This window comes from Penaeus vannamei, chromosome 14 (assembly GCF_042767895.1).
Source record: "Penaeus vannamei isolate JL-2024 chromosome 14, ASM4276789v1, whole genome shotgun sequence".
Classification (NCBI taxonomy): domain Eukaryota; kingdom Metazoa; phylum Arthropoda; class Malacostraca; order Decapoda; family Penaeidae; genus Penaeus; species Penaeus vannamei.
The window spans coordinates 39,187,092-39,204,591 of record NC_091562.1 but is presented as its reverse complement, the minus strand read 5'-3'; the positions used below and the strand labels follow the sequence as shown (position 1 = coordinate 39,204,591).

The window sequence follows — 17,500 nt, the reverse complement described above, 5'->3', positions numbered from 1 at the left end:
TATCAGAATGAGTTAGGTATAAATGACACTCCAGCTTAGTAAAATACTTTGTACTAAGAATCTAACATTTATTTTATGCCACTTACACTATGTACAATGTGCCGCTTTTTGTGTTCAATAGAATATCTTATTTACACACAACTCACATGTGATGGATTTTGTGTCACGCACAAATGAGCATTGGCAAATGCTTCAACAAGTAAAATTATGGCAAATAAACTTTTTCTGAGGAAGACTTGGTGTCACAAGATGAAAAATGATAGACGAAAAGTAACATGCAATACACTCCCCCTACCTCCTTTGCAAGCAGGAAGGGGTGTTAGGTAATCACAAGAATCTCTCACTAACATCAGATGCCAGGCAAACATTAACATTTCCAGGACTTTTCTTCTTTTTTAAAGACTCCAGTATTTAACTTTTACGGCATAAAATATACTTTGGGCTTTCATTTCTTGTATTCAATGCTCACAATGTTGGCAGAACCCGTAATAAGTCAACCAAGAACCGTTCATAAGCACAGAAGTCCCTGATTTCCAAACTGCTAATTTACTTCTCCAAGTAAACCAGTTTGGATGCACTATGGGTTCCTCTTCCATCGTGTCAACATGGAATTGCTTTTCAGCATTTAACTACATCCCTAAAAAAAGGGGGATAAAGATGAAGATACAATCAAGCCTGTAGATGGTATCCTCAGGTAAATGGGTAATGACTATGGTTCACTTAGGAATGATGAAGACTTATGCACTGTAGCAAACCTTCAGACCAGTTACTGTCGCATAAATCATAAGAACAACGACTTTTACCTTTCTTACTAGGATGTTTCTACGCATAATTCACAATGCAACTAACTTCCCCTTCTACTAAATCTGTTTTGAGCAATAATGATGATGAAAATAATAATAATAATAATAATAATTATAATATCATTAATAATAATCATAATAATCACTAACCACTATACTAAAATCAACCATAAATATACTATCATATATTTCTTAATTGTCCACTTCACATTATTTTCCTAAATTGCTATATTGAAAAGCATCGCCGTTTTGCTCATTCTATCACCAAAATTTTATAAAAATTTCCTTTGTAAATCAAGATTTGGCTTTGAAAACCAGCTGTTTGCCTCTATGGTGTCTGCAGCTATGGCACCTTGGAAATAACGGTTTGTTATCTAACTCCAACTTACTTAAACTACTGCTTAACTTTTGCACTTGCAGCTCTGACATGTGTAAGAATCAATCAATAGTTTAAAATCATGAAATAGCAAGAAGCTCCCCATACCATTAGTTCTGCAATCATAATGCGATATCAGATGAAGTCTTTCAGTCTGTAAACTTGAATTGTGCGAAAATACCAAACTTGAAGTGCAATCTTTCTGTGAAGTTAATAAGTGATTTAGAATTTCAAAAGCATTTGCTGTCTCTTGGATGACTATGTTTTATATTTAGTGAAAGGAAAGACAAAATTTATCAATAAACTTGTTGTGCACACAAGCCATAGTTCAGTAGCTGACTTCATAGTATCATTCTATATACAAGTAACATTGTTCATTTCTAAATGTCTGGTATTTACGTTCAACTGTAAAAAAAGTACTGACTCTTAGGAACCCATGTCAAAAATAGTAACAATCTGAAAAGCTATTGGCATCCCTATTCTGAATGCAAACTGAAGAGCTTTGCCACTTCACTGAGATCATCGTAACTCTTGCCATCCTTGATGATCTGGAAAATAAAGATAAATATGAACAAAAAGAGGCACTAGAAATATCAAGTATAGAAAGAAGAAGAAGCTTTGCTTAAATTAAGTTAATGACAATATCTATAAACACATACATTCATAGGCACATGCAAATTCTCACATACATATATAAAAATAAAAAATATTCATGATGGCAAATTCAATAAAAATACTTGAATAAACATCAATTCAACTAAAAACTGTAAGATTATAAAAAAGAGAAGTAGAGGAGATGAAGAAAAAAATTCATATACAGAAAAATATCCGAAGGCCCTATCACACTAGCACTTTTCCCATCAATTTTTGCTTCTCTGCATGAATTTGAAGCTTTGTGCATATATCACATGCAAACAAAACACCTCCCAGATGGAAAAGGCAGCAAATGTTTCTGACTAATTTCCATCTTAATCTTCTGCTATGGAGAATCTAAGAAACTAATGTTTTTTATTGATATATCAGATAAAATAAATTAATGTATAAGTAATTTAATATTCCAGAAAATTATCATATACAATCTACAAAATTATATTTCTTCAAAATAACATGATATGTGTGAGAATACTCCAGTGATAATCAGGACTTCACTTGGATGATGCCATGTTTACTTACACGGGCACTATGTTTTCTGCCTTGGTAGTGTGTTGGCGTCAGCCATTTGCATACAGAAAGTTCATATGGAAATGCAAATATTGATGGAAAAAATGCTAGTGTGATAGTGTTTTAGGAAAAGGAGGAGAAAAGTTTACTCTCAGCTTAATGCCTGGACAGATATAGCCACTACAGAAAATACACAAAATGGCAAAAGGATCCTTACCTTCCTTGCAATGGGCATACGGTTGAACACATTCCATAATACAATGCCTACGACAATGTTGTCTCGCAGATAAAAAACAACTCCTTTGCCATAATCCTCTCCAGACACAGGGGCATGGGGCTCACTGGAATGTGCTATGGTGCCACTTTCTGCAGCCTAAGGGGAAGAAGAGTTACAAGTTTAAAAGGCTTGAGCAAAACAAAGTGCTTCAAATCTATAACCCTTCTTGACAGCATCATAACATAAATAACTCTAATACTGCTTATATGTGGTTGTAAGAAAAATATATCATTCCTGGTTAAAAAGGAAACCCCTTCCAAAATAAAAATATTATCTTCTACTATACTAGCATCCGCCACTATATCAGGGTATAAAAACAAGTGTTAACTTTAAACAATGCCCCCATTCCACAAATTGCAATATCATCCCTGAGAACAGCAGTCCTGTAAAATGAAGAAAAAACACTTACACTTTCAGTTTCTGACCGCATGCCTTCTCCAGTAGCTTCTACCACTGCCTTGGGAGTGTCCTTCTCGGTGGCCTTAGCAAACACGCCTACGGTTGGTAGGGAAGAATCCACAATACCAATAGCCTCATAGCCAACATCAGGTCCCAGGTCTGACCAGAACATAGACTGGTGCCAGTATGGCTTGCCTGGAACATGTGAAATAAAGGATAATGTAAGGCAGATAATGAAAGCAAAAATCAGGTAGCATCAAAATATTTGCACTGGAGAGCACCAATTTCTGTTATATATATTTAAGTATTCAGTACTCAAGTAATATTTAATCAATGTCAATTCTTTGATAACAATGCCTAAGAAAACTATAACTTAATTTGGAATGAATATAAGCAATGAATATGAGTATTAGCTGGGAAAAACTTATCAATACAGATATGTCTGACAATAATGGAAACCTATTTACCTTCTAAAACACAGATATTTTGGTATCTTAATATCTGACTGTCAAATGAGAAACGTTATTTCTATTGCTTACAAACAAACTGGCTGAGCAGGTGTGTGTTGATTTTTGTGATTTCCATTTTCCCAACCCAAGCAGTCACATCTTGAGATCACCCTTGTATTTCTTCCAAAAAGAAAAAAAGATAGGAGGAAAACATTCAATTACAAATTAACAACCAGGGTAACTGAGCCCTAAACAAATCAATGACTTACCGACGCCCGTCATATTTTCACCAGCCAACCGTCCTGACACAATAGCGTGATCATGGTGCTCCACACGTCTACGTCCAAGCTTGATGTCATAAAAGCAGGCAGCATCTCCAGCCTTGGTGAATGCAAGAGATTTGAAATGTACTATTTTCACATTACAAACAGGAAAATCTGTAATCCAACTACTGGAGCAATGTCAATTTCATACTGAGGAAATAAAAAGGGCATGAGAATGCTTGTGTATAGTTGTGGAATCTTGATTTAAACCCATATTCTAGGGGAGTAGGAGGAATTAATGCTTACACTAAAAAGTCCATTCTACTGAACTCAATCTCAAACCAATTTTAGTGTTTCCTACCATAGAACAAAGAACCACTACCAAGGAGACACTTACCACCCAGAGGTCAGTCCTTGCCTCCAACTCAGCATTCACTCGGAAACCACCATGGACATCATCAACTTCCAGTCCAGAGGTCTTTGACAACTCGACATTAGGCTCCAGACCAACAGCTACAACAATGTGGTCAGTAACATGCTGAAGATAGGGAAATAGTTAGATCTAATGGTATCCTATATTTACTGTACAAAATATTTGCACATTTAAAGTTAACTTTTGATCAAACTTTTCCAAATGTTTCTCACTACTGTAATGGTGGAGGAAGAATTAAAATATTATCTTTATCCAAAATATCTGGAAGCTCATATCAAGTTTGAAGAAAATAAAACCAGGTAATAAAACAAAATCTTACTTCAACTCCAGTGTTGAGAGTTAACACCACTTTGCCATCATCATTGGTGCTGACGCCCTTAACATAGGAGTTGGGGATGATGTCAGCTCCTTCTGACTTGACCTTCTCAGTGGTCCACTTGGAAAGGTATTCAGGGAGGACTTTTCCCATGTTACCTGACTCTGGGTACACCTGTGTCACCTTCCCTTTGCTTGTCTTTGCTGTGAAGTGCAAGAACAGTCATGAAGCACAGTAACCAGCCACTAACTTCCTTTTTCTAATTCTGGCACACACAAAATATCTTTTGAGACATTTTCAGCAATATCAGCTTATCTATCAATCTCTCAAACTGGAAGATGATTAGATCAAAGGGCTAAGGACAGACAACTAAGTTCACAATGGACATCCTTACCTTTGTGACCCAATGCACAGGCAAGTTCTGAGCCCAGGAATCCACCACCAATAATTGTGATGTGCTTTCCTTCCTGCGCTATGCTGTGGAGAGTCTGGAAGTCCTTAATGCCACGGAAAAGGGTAACTCTCTTCTGAATATCCTCTCCAGCTCGGTCCAGAATGGGAAGGGACTTGGGTTTGCCTCCTGTGTTTTTTGTAAATCATGAGTTATCATAAACTTACTTAATCTTACCCTACCATCCTAAATTAATTTCCATCTAAGCATACTTGTATTTTTTGAATTCATATTAACAATACAGCTCTCTCCTTTTATATAAAGAGAAAACTTGATTCTGCAAAACGGAGAGAATCTTTTTACTCATATACTCTCTCAATAATATCAATATACTTATTTTGAACTATGCTGCATATTACTGAATCTACCAAAAAACTCTATGCACATAAAGTACTATACTATATCTTCTTCCTCACATTACAATGAATTCCCATTCAGAGCTACTAAACTTTTCATAAAAGTTAACAGATCTTTACTAATCTCAAATCAATACAACTAAGCAAACAAAAAGCAACTTTTTAAGAAAGGAATCCGATAGATCTTCTCTCAAATCAGGAAACTTTTCTTGCTCTTCCTACCTGTAGCAATAAGGCACTTGTCGTATGTAATTTCAGTCCCATCATCCAAATAGACGCGTTTCTTGTGCACATCCAGCTTGACAGCCATGTGACCTTTCAGAACCGCGATGCCTCCATTCTCCCGTGTGGCTAAGGTTTCAATGGGGGTGTAATACTCATCGTGTTCAAAGAAGATGCTGTCAACGAATACAAATATTTTTACTTAACTTTAAGGCTAAGGTATACAGGTTACTAAAAATAATGTATGCATGTAAAGTACAAAATATAGGAGTAAAACAAACAAACAAACAAACAAAACAACATGAGGGTGCAATTCATTTAAACTAGATCACAGAACTGAAGCCAATGAAAGTAGGAGTTGGAAAAGGGAGAGCCAAAGGAGACAAAAATATGTAAAAAAGAAGGGAGATGAAAACCATAAACTTCCCACAAAACAAACCTCCTTTCTTTCCCGTTCCACTGTTTGAACCTCAGCTTTGTAGCTGTTTCGGGCTCCTCACTATACCACAGCTCTTTGCTGAGGGGTGGCCTCATGTAGGGAGCTTCACCCTCACCAGAGATTACAAGCACCTGCAAGACAATATTTGGGATTATAATTCCCATAAGTTAAGCTCCTCGTCAAAAGTAAGTAGATAACCTTAATCGGAAGATCATTGTGAATATCATAACACATCTGGCTTTTCTAGATTCTGCTCCAAAAATTCTTGATGTAGGGCTGAATTCTTCAATTTTCTTTATTAGAAATCATGGTCTTCTAGTAACCCAAAAACATAAAAGAATAATAAAAGACAGCTTAACTTCCTTTAAATCTAAAATTTTACAAGCTCTAAACAAGTCAGTGTCACAACACTTCACCTAAATAAGCCCATGCAATAAATTTTTGTCCAATCAAAGGCATCTTGGAAGATGAGACAGATAGTTGTCTTCATTTCCCAAAGAGTCAAGGCATTACAAAACCCTAATAGATCCAAAGTAGAACTTCAAATGCATTTCAGAACTAACCTTTGCTTTAGCATCTTTTGCCTTGATGGCCCTAAAAGCCGCTACTGAGGCTGTTCCTGCACCAATTATCAGGTATGGAACATGTTCTGGCACAGATGGAGCTGCAGCTGAAAATTTACCAGGCATATTAGGAAAAGCAGGTATATCATTTATTGAAAAAATTGAATGAGGTTAATTGTATGAGAGCTATGGATTATAGGAGATTCTAATAAAAAAGGTGTATATTCCAAGAATAAAGTTTCAAATATCAAAATACAAAATATTACATTCAATCTTAAATTAGGACATGTATAGATAAAAACACACACATGCACTTGGACAGACAAATTTCCCGACATGACATGGCAATGCTGTTAGCATAATACCTTCACAACTACCTGCAATTATTTATAATACAAACCTGAGTACTCACACTATTCATTAACCTGAAACCCAAAAGACTAACTTCTGCAGAATTCATTCACTGCCCTCGACCTAACAATAATGCTGAGTATATAATTGTCCTATAATTGTCAACAAAATAACATAAAAGCAAACAAGCACATACAAGTGTCACATACTTCATTCCAATAGATATCAAAATCAAAATAATAAACATACTTTCTATTTTTCCCCCCCTAGACAATGTTCCATAATGGTGAAATTAAATCATGCACATTAATGCTTACACTGACTGTTAGGTAGCACTTAGCACTTTATCATTAGTAGAGTAAATCTTAAATTAGTACTAAGCAACAGCATTCTCAAACCTTCAGGCTTCACAGGGGTGACTATATTGTCATTTGCTTTTTCTAAATTGGGAGAGGCTTCAGTTACAGCAGCCTCCTTGACAGGCTCAGATTCAGCTGTAGGCTCTACTGAGGTAGCAACTTCAGTACTAGGTTCTGCTTCGGTTGCAACTGGTTCAGCAACATCTGCTTTACCCTGGTCAGATATTTCAACAGCAGGTTCTGCTTCAATTATGGGAACTGGTTCAGCAACAGGTTCTGATTCAGTAACAGAAGGCTCTGATTCAACTACAGGAGGTGCTTCTACAGCATGTTCTGTTTCAGCTGCAGGAGCTGCTTCTACAGCAGGTTCTGTTTCAGCTGCAGGAGCTGCTTCAACAGCCGGTTCTGTTTCAGCTGCAGGAGCTGCTTCAACAGCCGGTTCTGTTTCAGCTGCAGGAGCTGCTTCAACAGCCGGTTCTGTTTCAGCTGCAGGAGCTGCTTCAACAGCCAGTTCTGTTTCAGCTGCAGGAGCTGCTTCAACAGCCGGTTCTGTTTCAGCTGCAGGAGCTGCTTCAACAGGTGGTTCTGATTCAGCTGCAGGAGCAGCTTCAACAGCTGGTTCTGACTCAGATTTAAGGGCTGTTTCAACAACAGATACTTCTTCTATAACAGGTTCTGCTTCAGGTTTTGAAGAAACGTCAACTGCTGGCTCTGTTTAGATAACGAGGCAGATTCAACAACAGTTCCCAAAATAGCTTTGAGGACTGCTGCAGCATCTGCTTCTGTTCTAAGAATTAGCTCAACCAGAGGTTCTACTGGAAACTCAGGGATTGGTTCTGTCACAGACTGAGTTTGATCTAAAGCTGGAACTGATTGGCAAACTGATAGAATTAGCTTAATAGTGGCTTTAAATAAGACTAATTTAGTAAATATAAATATTAATACAAAGTATTATAACTGACACTCAATTACTATAATTTAGATGTTAAGGAAAGTGGAGGCTGTAAATATTAGAGTAACTATAATCTTTTTGGAGAAAGCTATATTAAAGTTATTTATAATGACACTTTACATCACAGAGTGAGAAACTCCACATGCAAAGGAAAGGGAAAACTTGTGAAGGGAAAATTTTGAAGCAATTTCTAAAGAGTCAAATATATATTACTTTATAGTCTTCAATTTCACTTCCTCTTATAAAAGTAGTATTGTACAAATACTATAGTAAGTATGTACAAATGATATCGAATCATAATCTCAGGATATCTATTTTTTTTAAAATCTACTACACCCTATCACTGTACAAAATACATAATTTTCACACGAAAATTATACTTTCAGTTCATTGATAATATCTAGTTCTTATGCTAGTTCACATTAATAGACATCTCTGATATGTGGCACTTTGGCACTAGAAGTATGTACCATGTGCCAAGTCTTGTGACTAAGGAGATGATGCCAAATCTGCCTACACACATTCATTAATTATCTGCAAAACAAAGTTATTCTGACAAAGTGCTCAATGTCCTACAAAGTCAAGAATTTCACCACCACTACATCAGAATCAGATAATTACGAACTGCAGATGTACATGACAAGTTAGATGGAAAATTTGCAATAGCAACAGTGCAATTGTTGTTGAGAAGATGGGTGCCAAGTGATTTGTGGGCACTGAGCCAAGAGACAACACCGTACCTCTGTGATACGGCCTAGATGCAGTCTCACCCCAGCTGTGAGAGGGAGCTGGCAAAGGTGTCTGACACATCCTCCCAAATGTAGCTGCCTTAACTTACTGCTTCAAATACATTGAAATCAGTGTTTCCTGTCAGTCTTCTCAATTTAGGAACATTTACTGATCCAATCACAATTTCTATTGAGGGTATTCACTATGCTTTTTCTGTACTTAGCATTTACATCCAAGAAAATCAGTACATTTACTGAATTTGTAAAATTTCTATACTTATTAGGCATTCAATACTGAATCTCTGAACAAATGAGGACTCATTATTCACTATTCCCTTTCTAATTTTACAGGAAAGTATAGAATGAAGATCATCCATTTTTTTTTTTGTTTCCCCTCAGTTATATCAACTGACTATATTTACTGACAATGAAGCCAGGAACAAATTTATAAAAACAGACATGAGGTTGGCAATAAAATTTTGAAAAAAATATAGCTAATTTATTACAGCCCTTCAGATATATATAAAATCGTAACACAACCTAAAATTGACTACAATGTCTTGCTTAATGCTTATATGAAATCTAGTAAGCAATAATCAAAGACAAATGTCTGACTAGCACTTTCTAACAAAAAAAAATTAGTTTGATCAAACTGCAAGACTATGGAGAGTAAGCAGCACTTTAACAATAATCAATGGAGTTCAAGGATCTAGATAATCTCTCTTTTCTGATGATGATAACCCACTATACTATAACTACTGCCAAAATGTGAGCAATGGCCATGGAGGTACTAACCTATGATGGCTACTATCTTTATTTACAATGCATGTACCTTGTGGCTCATTGCTATGTGTTGCAGCCTCAACATTTGGTTCAGATGGGACAGACTATGCTGCAGCTGGTTCAGATACTGGAGCCTCAGCAACTGATGGTTTAGGTGCTGCAGGTTCAGCAACAGTTGGCTCAGGAGTAACAGCCTCAATAACAGCTGGTTCAGGCACAACAACCTCAACAACAGCTGGTTCAGGTGCAACAACCTCTACAATAGCTGGTTCAGGTGCAACAACCTCAGCAACAGCTGGTTCAGGTGCAACAACCTCAACAACACTTGATTCAGGTGAAACCTCCTCAGCAGTAGCTGGCTCAGGTGCAACAACCTTGGCAACAACTGGTTCAGGTGCAACAACTATTGCAACAACTGGTTCAGGTGCAACAACCTCTGCAACAACTGGTTCAGGTGCAACAACCTCTGCAACAACTGGTTCAGGTGCAACAACCTCGGCAACAACTGGTTCAAGTGCAACAACCTCGGCAACAGGTGGCTCAGGTGCAACAACCTCCGCAACACCTGGTTCAGGTGCAACAACCTCCGCAACAACTGGTTCAGGTGCAACAACCTCAGCAACAACTGGTTCAGGTATAACCCCAACAGTAGTTGATTCAGTTGCAGTTTGTTCAAGAGCAACAACCTCTGCAACAATCTCTTCAACAGCCGATTCACTGGCAACCACAGCAACAACTGGTTCGTGTACAACATCAACCATCACTTGCTCTTCTGTGACCACCTCCACTGCAGGAGACTCAGGAGAAACACTTTCAGAGGCAGACTCACCAGGTGTTGCAGGCACACTCTCTACTGCAGGGGCTTCGGTGGGCTCAGCTGCCGGGACTGTGGGATTTAGTGCGAGCAATTATCATGCTGCAATTTTTTCATTTATTTATTTAATTTCTTTTACCTTACAGTTGATATCACAAGACTGTACTCCATAAAGTCACATGTTTACCCACTGGTAGCAAGTACATTCACTGTCTGCTATGATTTTACTTTGATAGTTTTGTTTACACACAGATGGCTTTTCAAGCACGCAGACACTAAGGAATCAAATACCTCATCTTTTTAACCTGTTTCTCAAATTTTAGTAAGCATTATGAAGATCATTAACATTGTTATTATAATTAAAATCATTATTATCAGCAATGTTAAATAAAAAGTAAAAAAATCTTATCCCAAAAACTCAAGGAACATGTTAACGAGGTAATATTAAGTAGGTAAAGAACTGACTCCTAGGTGGCAAGGCACTTATAGCACCATCTATGCAGAAACAATATTGATATACTAAAATCACAGCAGGTAGAGCATGGATGCATACTCTCCTGGCATGAATGGGTTGAGCTTTTCTTTTTATCTTTGAAGGAAATAAATTAATTTCCATTAAACTTTCATCAAATGGTTTCATAAAATCTTAGCTTCAATGACATCTATCATATCTTTTAAAATCTTTTCTAATCTGTCATGTAATATTTAAGGTATTTTGTATCACTGGTTACAAATTTCAGATGGTTTAATATGAATCACTAGAAGATACTGAAGAAAGGTGGAGAGATCAGAAGATTTTGTTTGTGCTACAGATCCTCTAAGACCCATAAATATATTCTTCTACATGAACAACTCTGTTAATTTGTATCAAGTATATATAAACAGCTTTAAAGCAAGACAGAAGGGAAACTGAATTAGAGGGAAAGACAAAGAGGAAAAATAAAAATAATAAAAGAACATGTATATACAGACACTTCCATCTATACATATATATCTATATTTAAACACACACACACACACACATACACACACACATACACACACACACACACACACACACACACACACACACACATATACACATATACATACACACACACACTCACACATACACATACACACACACAAAAAAAACAACAACAAAAAAAGGGATGTAAAAAATGCAAAAGAACAAGGATAGTAATGATCCTAAGAAAAGTGTTGCTTATAATATAACAAAAGTAAGAAAGAGAAATAACAGGAAATACTGAAAAAAAAAGAAAAAAATTAAAACACCAAAGGCCATCTGTATCCCAGACTCCATGGATTTCATTTAATACCTACCTGTATCTTCAAAAAACAACAATAATATGACTCTTGGAAGAGTAGAAATACCAGCGGAATGAAAATAAAAAAGCAAAACAAAAGCAACATACAGGAAAGAATAACCTTGAAATTAAATTGAAAAAAAGGAGCAAAATCTTCAAAGCTACGGTTATTGCAAAGCTGACTGATCATTATGTTATATTCTGACTGCCATGTGGAAATGATACAGCCACGAGCTCATCTAAAATATAGATGTAGCTCATATTTCTTTTTAAAGGTGTGAGAGATTTTATCATGATAGGCAAATTGTGTAAGTACAGGAGAAAGGCAAGGGGAAGAAGTGGGAGGTTAAGAAGTTAGAGGAGAGAGGGAGAGAGGGAGAGAGGGAGAGAGGGAGAGAGTGAGAGGGAGGGAGAGAGAGGGAGGGAGGAGAGGGAGAGAGAGAGAGAGAGAGAGAGAGAGAGAGAGAGAGAGAGAGAGAGAGAGAGAGAGAGAGAGAGAGAGAGAGAGAGAGAGAGAGAGAGAGAGAGAGAGAGAGAGAGAGAGAGAGAGAGAGAGAGAGGAGAGAGAGAGAGAGAGAGAGAGAGAGAGAGAGAGAGAGAGAGAGAGAGAGAGAGAGAGAGAGAGAGAGAGAGAGAGGAGAGGATGAGAGAGAGAGAGGAGAGGATGAGAGAGAGAGAGGAGAGGATGAGAGAGAGAGGAGAGGATGAGAGAGAGAGGAGAGGATGAGAGAGAGAGAGGAGAGGATGAGAGAGAGAGTGGAGAGGATGAGAGAGAGAGAGGAGAGGAGAGAGAGAGAGGAGAGGAGAGAGAGAGAGGAGAGGAGAGAGAGAGAGGAGAGAGAGAGAGGAGAGAGAGAGAGAGAGAGACAGAGACAGAGACAGAGACAGAGACAGAGACAGAGAGAGAGAGAGAGAGAGAGAGAGAGAGAGAGAGAGAGAGAGAGAGAGAGAGAGAGAGAGAGAGAGAGAGAGAGAGAGAGAGAGGAGAGGAGAGAGAGAGAGAGAGAGAGAGAGAGAGAGAGAGAGAGAGAGAGAGAGAGAGAGAGAGAGAGAGATAGAGAAGAGAGAGAGAGAGAGAAGAGAGAGAGAGAGAGAGATAGAGGAGAGAGAGAGAGATAGAGATAGAGGAGAGAGAGAGAGAGAGAGATAGAGGAGAGAGAGAGAGAGAGAGAGAGAGAGAGAGAGAGAGAGAGAGAGAGAGATAGAGATAGAGAGAGAGAGAAATAAAGTCATTTAGAGGCCAGACCACCATTTTTCTGCAGAATTGACATATATAACCATTTCCCTCACACAGTCTGAAAGCATTTGGTAAGCCTTCATTCTAAATGGACAACAATCTTATATCAGTGCTCAATTCCATATCATTAATTCAAGAGTTGTTTTCAAAACCATTTCTCTATTGCTCTTTCAACATGATTTGCTACTCTGCTATTAATAATTTGATACGGCCAAAATACCTGTAATAAAAGGTCAGGTAACGGCCTGCTACCAGGGGGTCCATTCAAGAATAATGAAACGCTAAGTAAGATTGGCACTTTTATTGTGCATTTTATAATATGTACAACATAAAACAGTTTTTGAACAAGTTAGCACCAACATATAATTTACAACCAGCTGCATCTGGGAGGCCTCTCCCAGTAGTAGGCCATTAACCATGACATTGCTTTAAATACCAATAATATTTACCTAATCAGCTTTAATGTCTCCAGTGTTGAGTTTGTACCCTAAATACCTGACTATTGGATAAAAGTATCTGAGATGGAGTGAGCAATGATATTGCTACAAGAGTTTAGCTTTCACTACCTTCTGCTGTGGCAGCTGGGGCTTCTGCAGGAGCAGCAGGTGCTTCCTCAGCAGGTGCAGCTGGAGCTTCTTCGGCAGGTGCAGCTGGTGCCTCCTCGGCAGGTGCAGCTGGTGCTTCCTCGGCAGGTGCAGCTGGTGCTTCCTCGGCAGGTGCAGCTGGTGCCTCCTCGGCAGGTGCAGCTGGGGCCTCCTCGGCAGGCGCAGCTGGGGCCTCCTCGGCAGGCGCAGCTGGGGCCTCCTCGGCAGGTGCAGCTGGAGCCTCCTCGGCAGGTGCAGCTGGTGCCTCCTCGGCAGGTGCAGCTGGTGCTTCCTCGGCAGGTGCAGCTGGAGCCTCTTCAGCTGGTGCAGCTGGTGCCTCCTCAGCAGGAGCCTCTTCAGCAGCTCCTTCAGTGGCTTCTTCAGCTGGTGCCTCTTCCTCTGCTACTTCTTCTACAACCTCCTTTGGGAGGCTCACCTTACCAGGTCCCCAACCAAACTCTATCAGTCCACTCTGTTTAGCCTGGAAATAACAAATAATCAGCCAAGAACTTATCATTATAGCTTTCCATTTATAGCTCTACTCTTATTTTGTTATCCTGTATGGCAACCTTTAAAGCTACATGAAATGAAGAGATTGATGATTTCTATGACACTTTATCAGTAGCAATTCTGTTAGGAACAGCAAATAAGCACACTAACTGATATAAAAACAATACTTGCAACCTCTGCTTTGACTTTCAACCCCAACTTGATAAACATATCTGATCCAGTTTTGCTTTCAATTGGCATACCTTTTTTTTTTTTTTTTTGAGAGGAGCCACCTATTGGTAAGAACATCTACTTTATCTACAGACAAAATACAATCAATATTAACCTTGATATCAAAAAGATGATAATTCAGGAAGTAAGTGGTTTTGCTTATTGTATCTTAGAACTTTTTGCAAATGATTTGTGTTAATGTGTTTCTGAACTTTCAGGAATTTGTACTGGTTGCAATAAAACACTTAGACTGACAACTCATTAGTAGATTTGTCATCAAAATCAGGAACCAGACATAGGTATATCCTGTCAGGTGGTTGTCTGATAGCCCTTCTCAAAGGGAAGAGGCAACGGCTTTACATATTAGCATGCAATTTGCATTCCCTGCTCCATTTCCCTACAAGAAAAATAAAAACACACAAACGGATCCTCAGAGTTAAAATAAAGTAAATGGATTGCAATGTGGAGGTCCGGTAACTGTTCAAATTACATTAAAACCCACAAATAAAATGTCGTATCTATACAAGTTGTGATTGTCATACACGAAAAGTTTGCCGATAGATATTACAACAGACTAAAATTGCTTAATATAATCCTACTAACACTATACAAGTTACTTCTCATGTGTAACAACTAAAGAACACTGAAGCGAAGAACCTTTCTGCACTTACAACAAACAATGTGAATCCAGTGAACCCAAGACCTGCTGCCAGTTGCAAATTGTAGGTTTTCTGTTTTCTTTGATTTCGTAGAGTCCATGAGCCCTGAGGAACTGGCAGCTCATTCATCGAAGGTGGTTTGAAGGGTAGGTTAGCATACTGTCTGGTGGAGCTAACTGCAAGAAAAAGTATATGTTCAGACATCCATACTATGTTCTACTCTCAGATAAATTATGAATGGTAAACATGTGTACATTATGGCCCTATCTTGGTAAGTACTCCAGAAAAGGGTAACATACTTCTGATCTGTCTATTCTGGGAAAATAAGAGCAGTGCTACAATCGTGTTGGACTTTCAATTGTTGGTTCTATTTGTAAATATCCTAAAAAAACACACACACACACACACAGAGCATATATATATATATATATATATATATATATATATATATATATATATATATATATATATATATATATATATACATATATATATATATATATATATACATATATACATATATAAATATATACAATTATATAAATATATATACATATATACACATATATAAATATATATACATATATACACATATATAAATATATATACATATATACACATATATAAATATATATACATATATACACATATATAAATATATATACATATATACACATATATAAATATATATACATATATACACATATATAAATATATATACATACATACATATATATATATATATATATATATATATATATATATATATATATATATATATATATATATATATGTATGTATATAGTCTCATCTTGTTCTTTATATTTCAGCCAAAGAGAAATAAATCTAAATAGACAAATGGGCCAATATTTCTTATAGAATTGTGTAACCTACAATCGCTAGGACAACTAAAATTTTCTGAAGATTAATAAATGGAATGAATATAAAATAACTAAAACATGAATGACCATACAGTGCACATATTAAAAGTTGTAAATGTGGTGGAAATTGTTACCAATGGGATAACTTCCCTGAATAATTCCCTATAATTCTAGTTAACCAGTTAACACCCTAATCTAACCCAAGCTCAACCTGTTTCTAAATTTAAACCTAACCTACATTTTAAGTAGACCACTGATCAACCTTCCCTTCAGGGAGTACCCAAAAGGCACATCTAGTCACAGCAACTGAGATTGCTAAGAAAATTTTTTGAAAAGGGGTTGGGCCTTTAGTTTCTAGTGACTGTGTCTGTACTGTAAAGAATTACTAAATACTTTACTGCAAAAATACTGAATGAACACCCTGCTTCATCAGTCACACAATATTCACAGGCCTAATGAGAGAAAAAGCATAAAGGAATACTACCGTACCAATTACATCAACTTAATCAGCATCTTACACGCACCAAATAAACAAACAAACTTGTCCCATATATGTATTTTTTTCTATATTTTTCTTACCTTATGATCATGGAAAGTATGAAATCATGCAATGACTGTAGTGGACAAAGCTGTGGATGGCATTACTTGGCAACATATCCTAAGCTATTGTTCCATCTGAGGGAGCTCATCTTTCTCAGGTTGTACTGACATCATTTGATACAGGTACTTATTAGATAATTTTCCAAATACAGCCATAAGCTATTAAGTGCCTAATGTTGTGCCTGAAATACAGAATGAGCTAGGTGCAAACAGGGAAAACTGCCAATGGGTGCCGACAAACCTGAATTACTAGCCAATCGCCAATTTTTATCATCATAATTAATCATTTACCCTATCAGCTGCTGGTACATATACTGTCCACTGTAGTTTTAATGAATTATGTTAAATGGCTCCACAAATACTCAGCCACCTAAGAGTCTACTAGTAGGCCCTAATAATCATGCTTGCTTCACCTAGGTCTGTACGGCAAGATAGTGACCATACTGTTACAAATAAAACAAATTCCTTTGTATCTGGAACAAACTTTTGTTCACTTCTTTCTACTGTTTGGATTCCTTTATTTTTGTTTACTTTTTTGGCATTTGGAGTACTTGATGGGCTCATGTATCAAACAGGCATGGTTAATAAAGTATTTCTTCTTCTTTGCCACTTTACATTAGTCAGAAACACCCAGAATTGATGCAACACTGAAAACTAAACATCTCAAGGCTTTCTATAATGCAATGGCCAGCCTGGTAAATCTTGTGCTAGTGAAAATGTGCAAGAGGTTATTGTAAAGAGCTGTATAAATAAGTCTTAAAACATGCGGTTTATCTTTATGGTATGGACGAACTAAGTTTGGGCAACTTGAATATGATATTCTTGTTTCGGAGAAAAAGTTGCAGTCCTCAGTATAAGAAATAATTTGCAGATACAGACGGTAGTGCCTCAAATAAAATAAAAATATGATGGAAAGCACCGTTCTTGGCCTAAGTACACTCGGCGCTCCTGAATTTCAGCTCTATCTTGCGATGCATACTCAGGTGAAGACAATGTTTCCCAGGGGTGTTGGGGGGG

At 37.3% G+C, this 17,500-nt stretch overlaps 1 protein-coding gene across 2 annotated transcripts in view; it reads right to left on the bottom strand.

The window, feature by feature from the left end:
• Positions 1 to 35: 35 nt before the first annotated feature.
• The window catches only part of AIF (Apoptosis inducing factor), a 19,635-nt gene continuing 2,170 nt past the window's right edge, over positions 36 to 17,500 (bottom strand). The window contains exons 2-15 of one of the 2 annotated variants that reach the window (XM_070129927.1): positions 15,015 to 15,178; positions 13,606 to 14,104; positions 10,511 to 10,567; positions 7,258 to 7,929; positions 6,509 to 6,615; positions 5,946 to 6,076; positions 5,507 to 5,682; positions 4,872 to 5,057; positions 4,481 to 4,680; positions 4,126 to 4,266; positions 3,735 to 3,846; positions 3,027 to 3,211; positions 2,558 to 2,713; positions 36 to 1,727 (exon numbers count right to left, since the gene is read on the bottom strand). In XM_070129927.1, coding sequence (XP_069986028.1) covers positions 1,656 to 1,727; positions 2,558 to 2,713; positions 3,027 to 3,211; positions 3,735 to 3,846; positions 4,126 to 4,266; positions 4,481 to 4,680; positions 4,872 to 5,057; positions 5,507 to 5,682; positions 5,946 to 6,076; positions 6,509 to 6,615; positions 7,258 to 7,929; positions 10,511 to 10,567; positions 13,606 to 14,104; positions 15,015 to 15,178 — 2,858 coding nt within the window. In that variant the 3' untranslated portion in view covers positions 36 to 1,655. The remainder of the gene's footprint in view (positions 1,728 to 2,557; positions 2,714 to 3,026; positions 3,212 to 3,734; positions 3,847 to 4,125; positions 4,267 to 4,480; positions 4,681 to 4,871; positions 5,058 to 5,506; positions 5,683 to 5,945; positions 6,077 to 6,508; positions 6,616 to 7,257; positions 7,930 to 10,510; positions 10,568 to 13,605; positions 14,105 to 15,014; positions 15,179 to 17,500) is intronic. The other variant, XM_070129928.1, reaches the window with a different exon arrangement.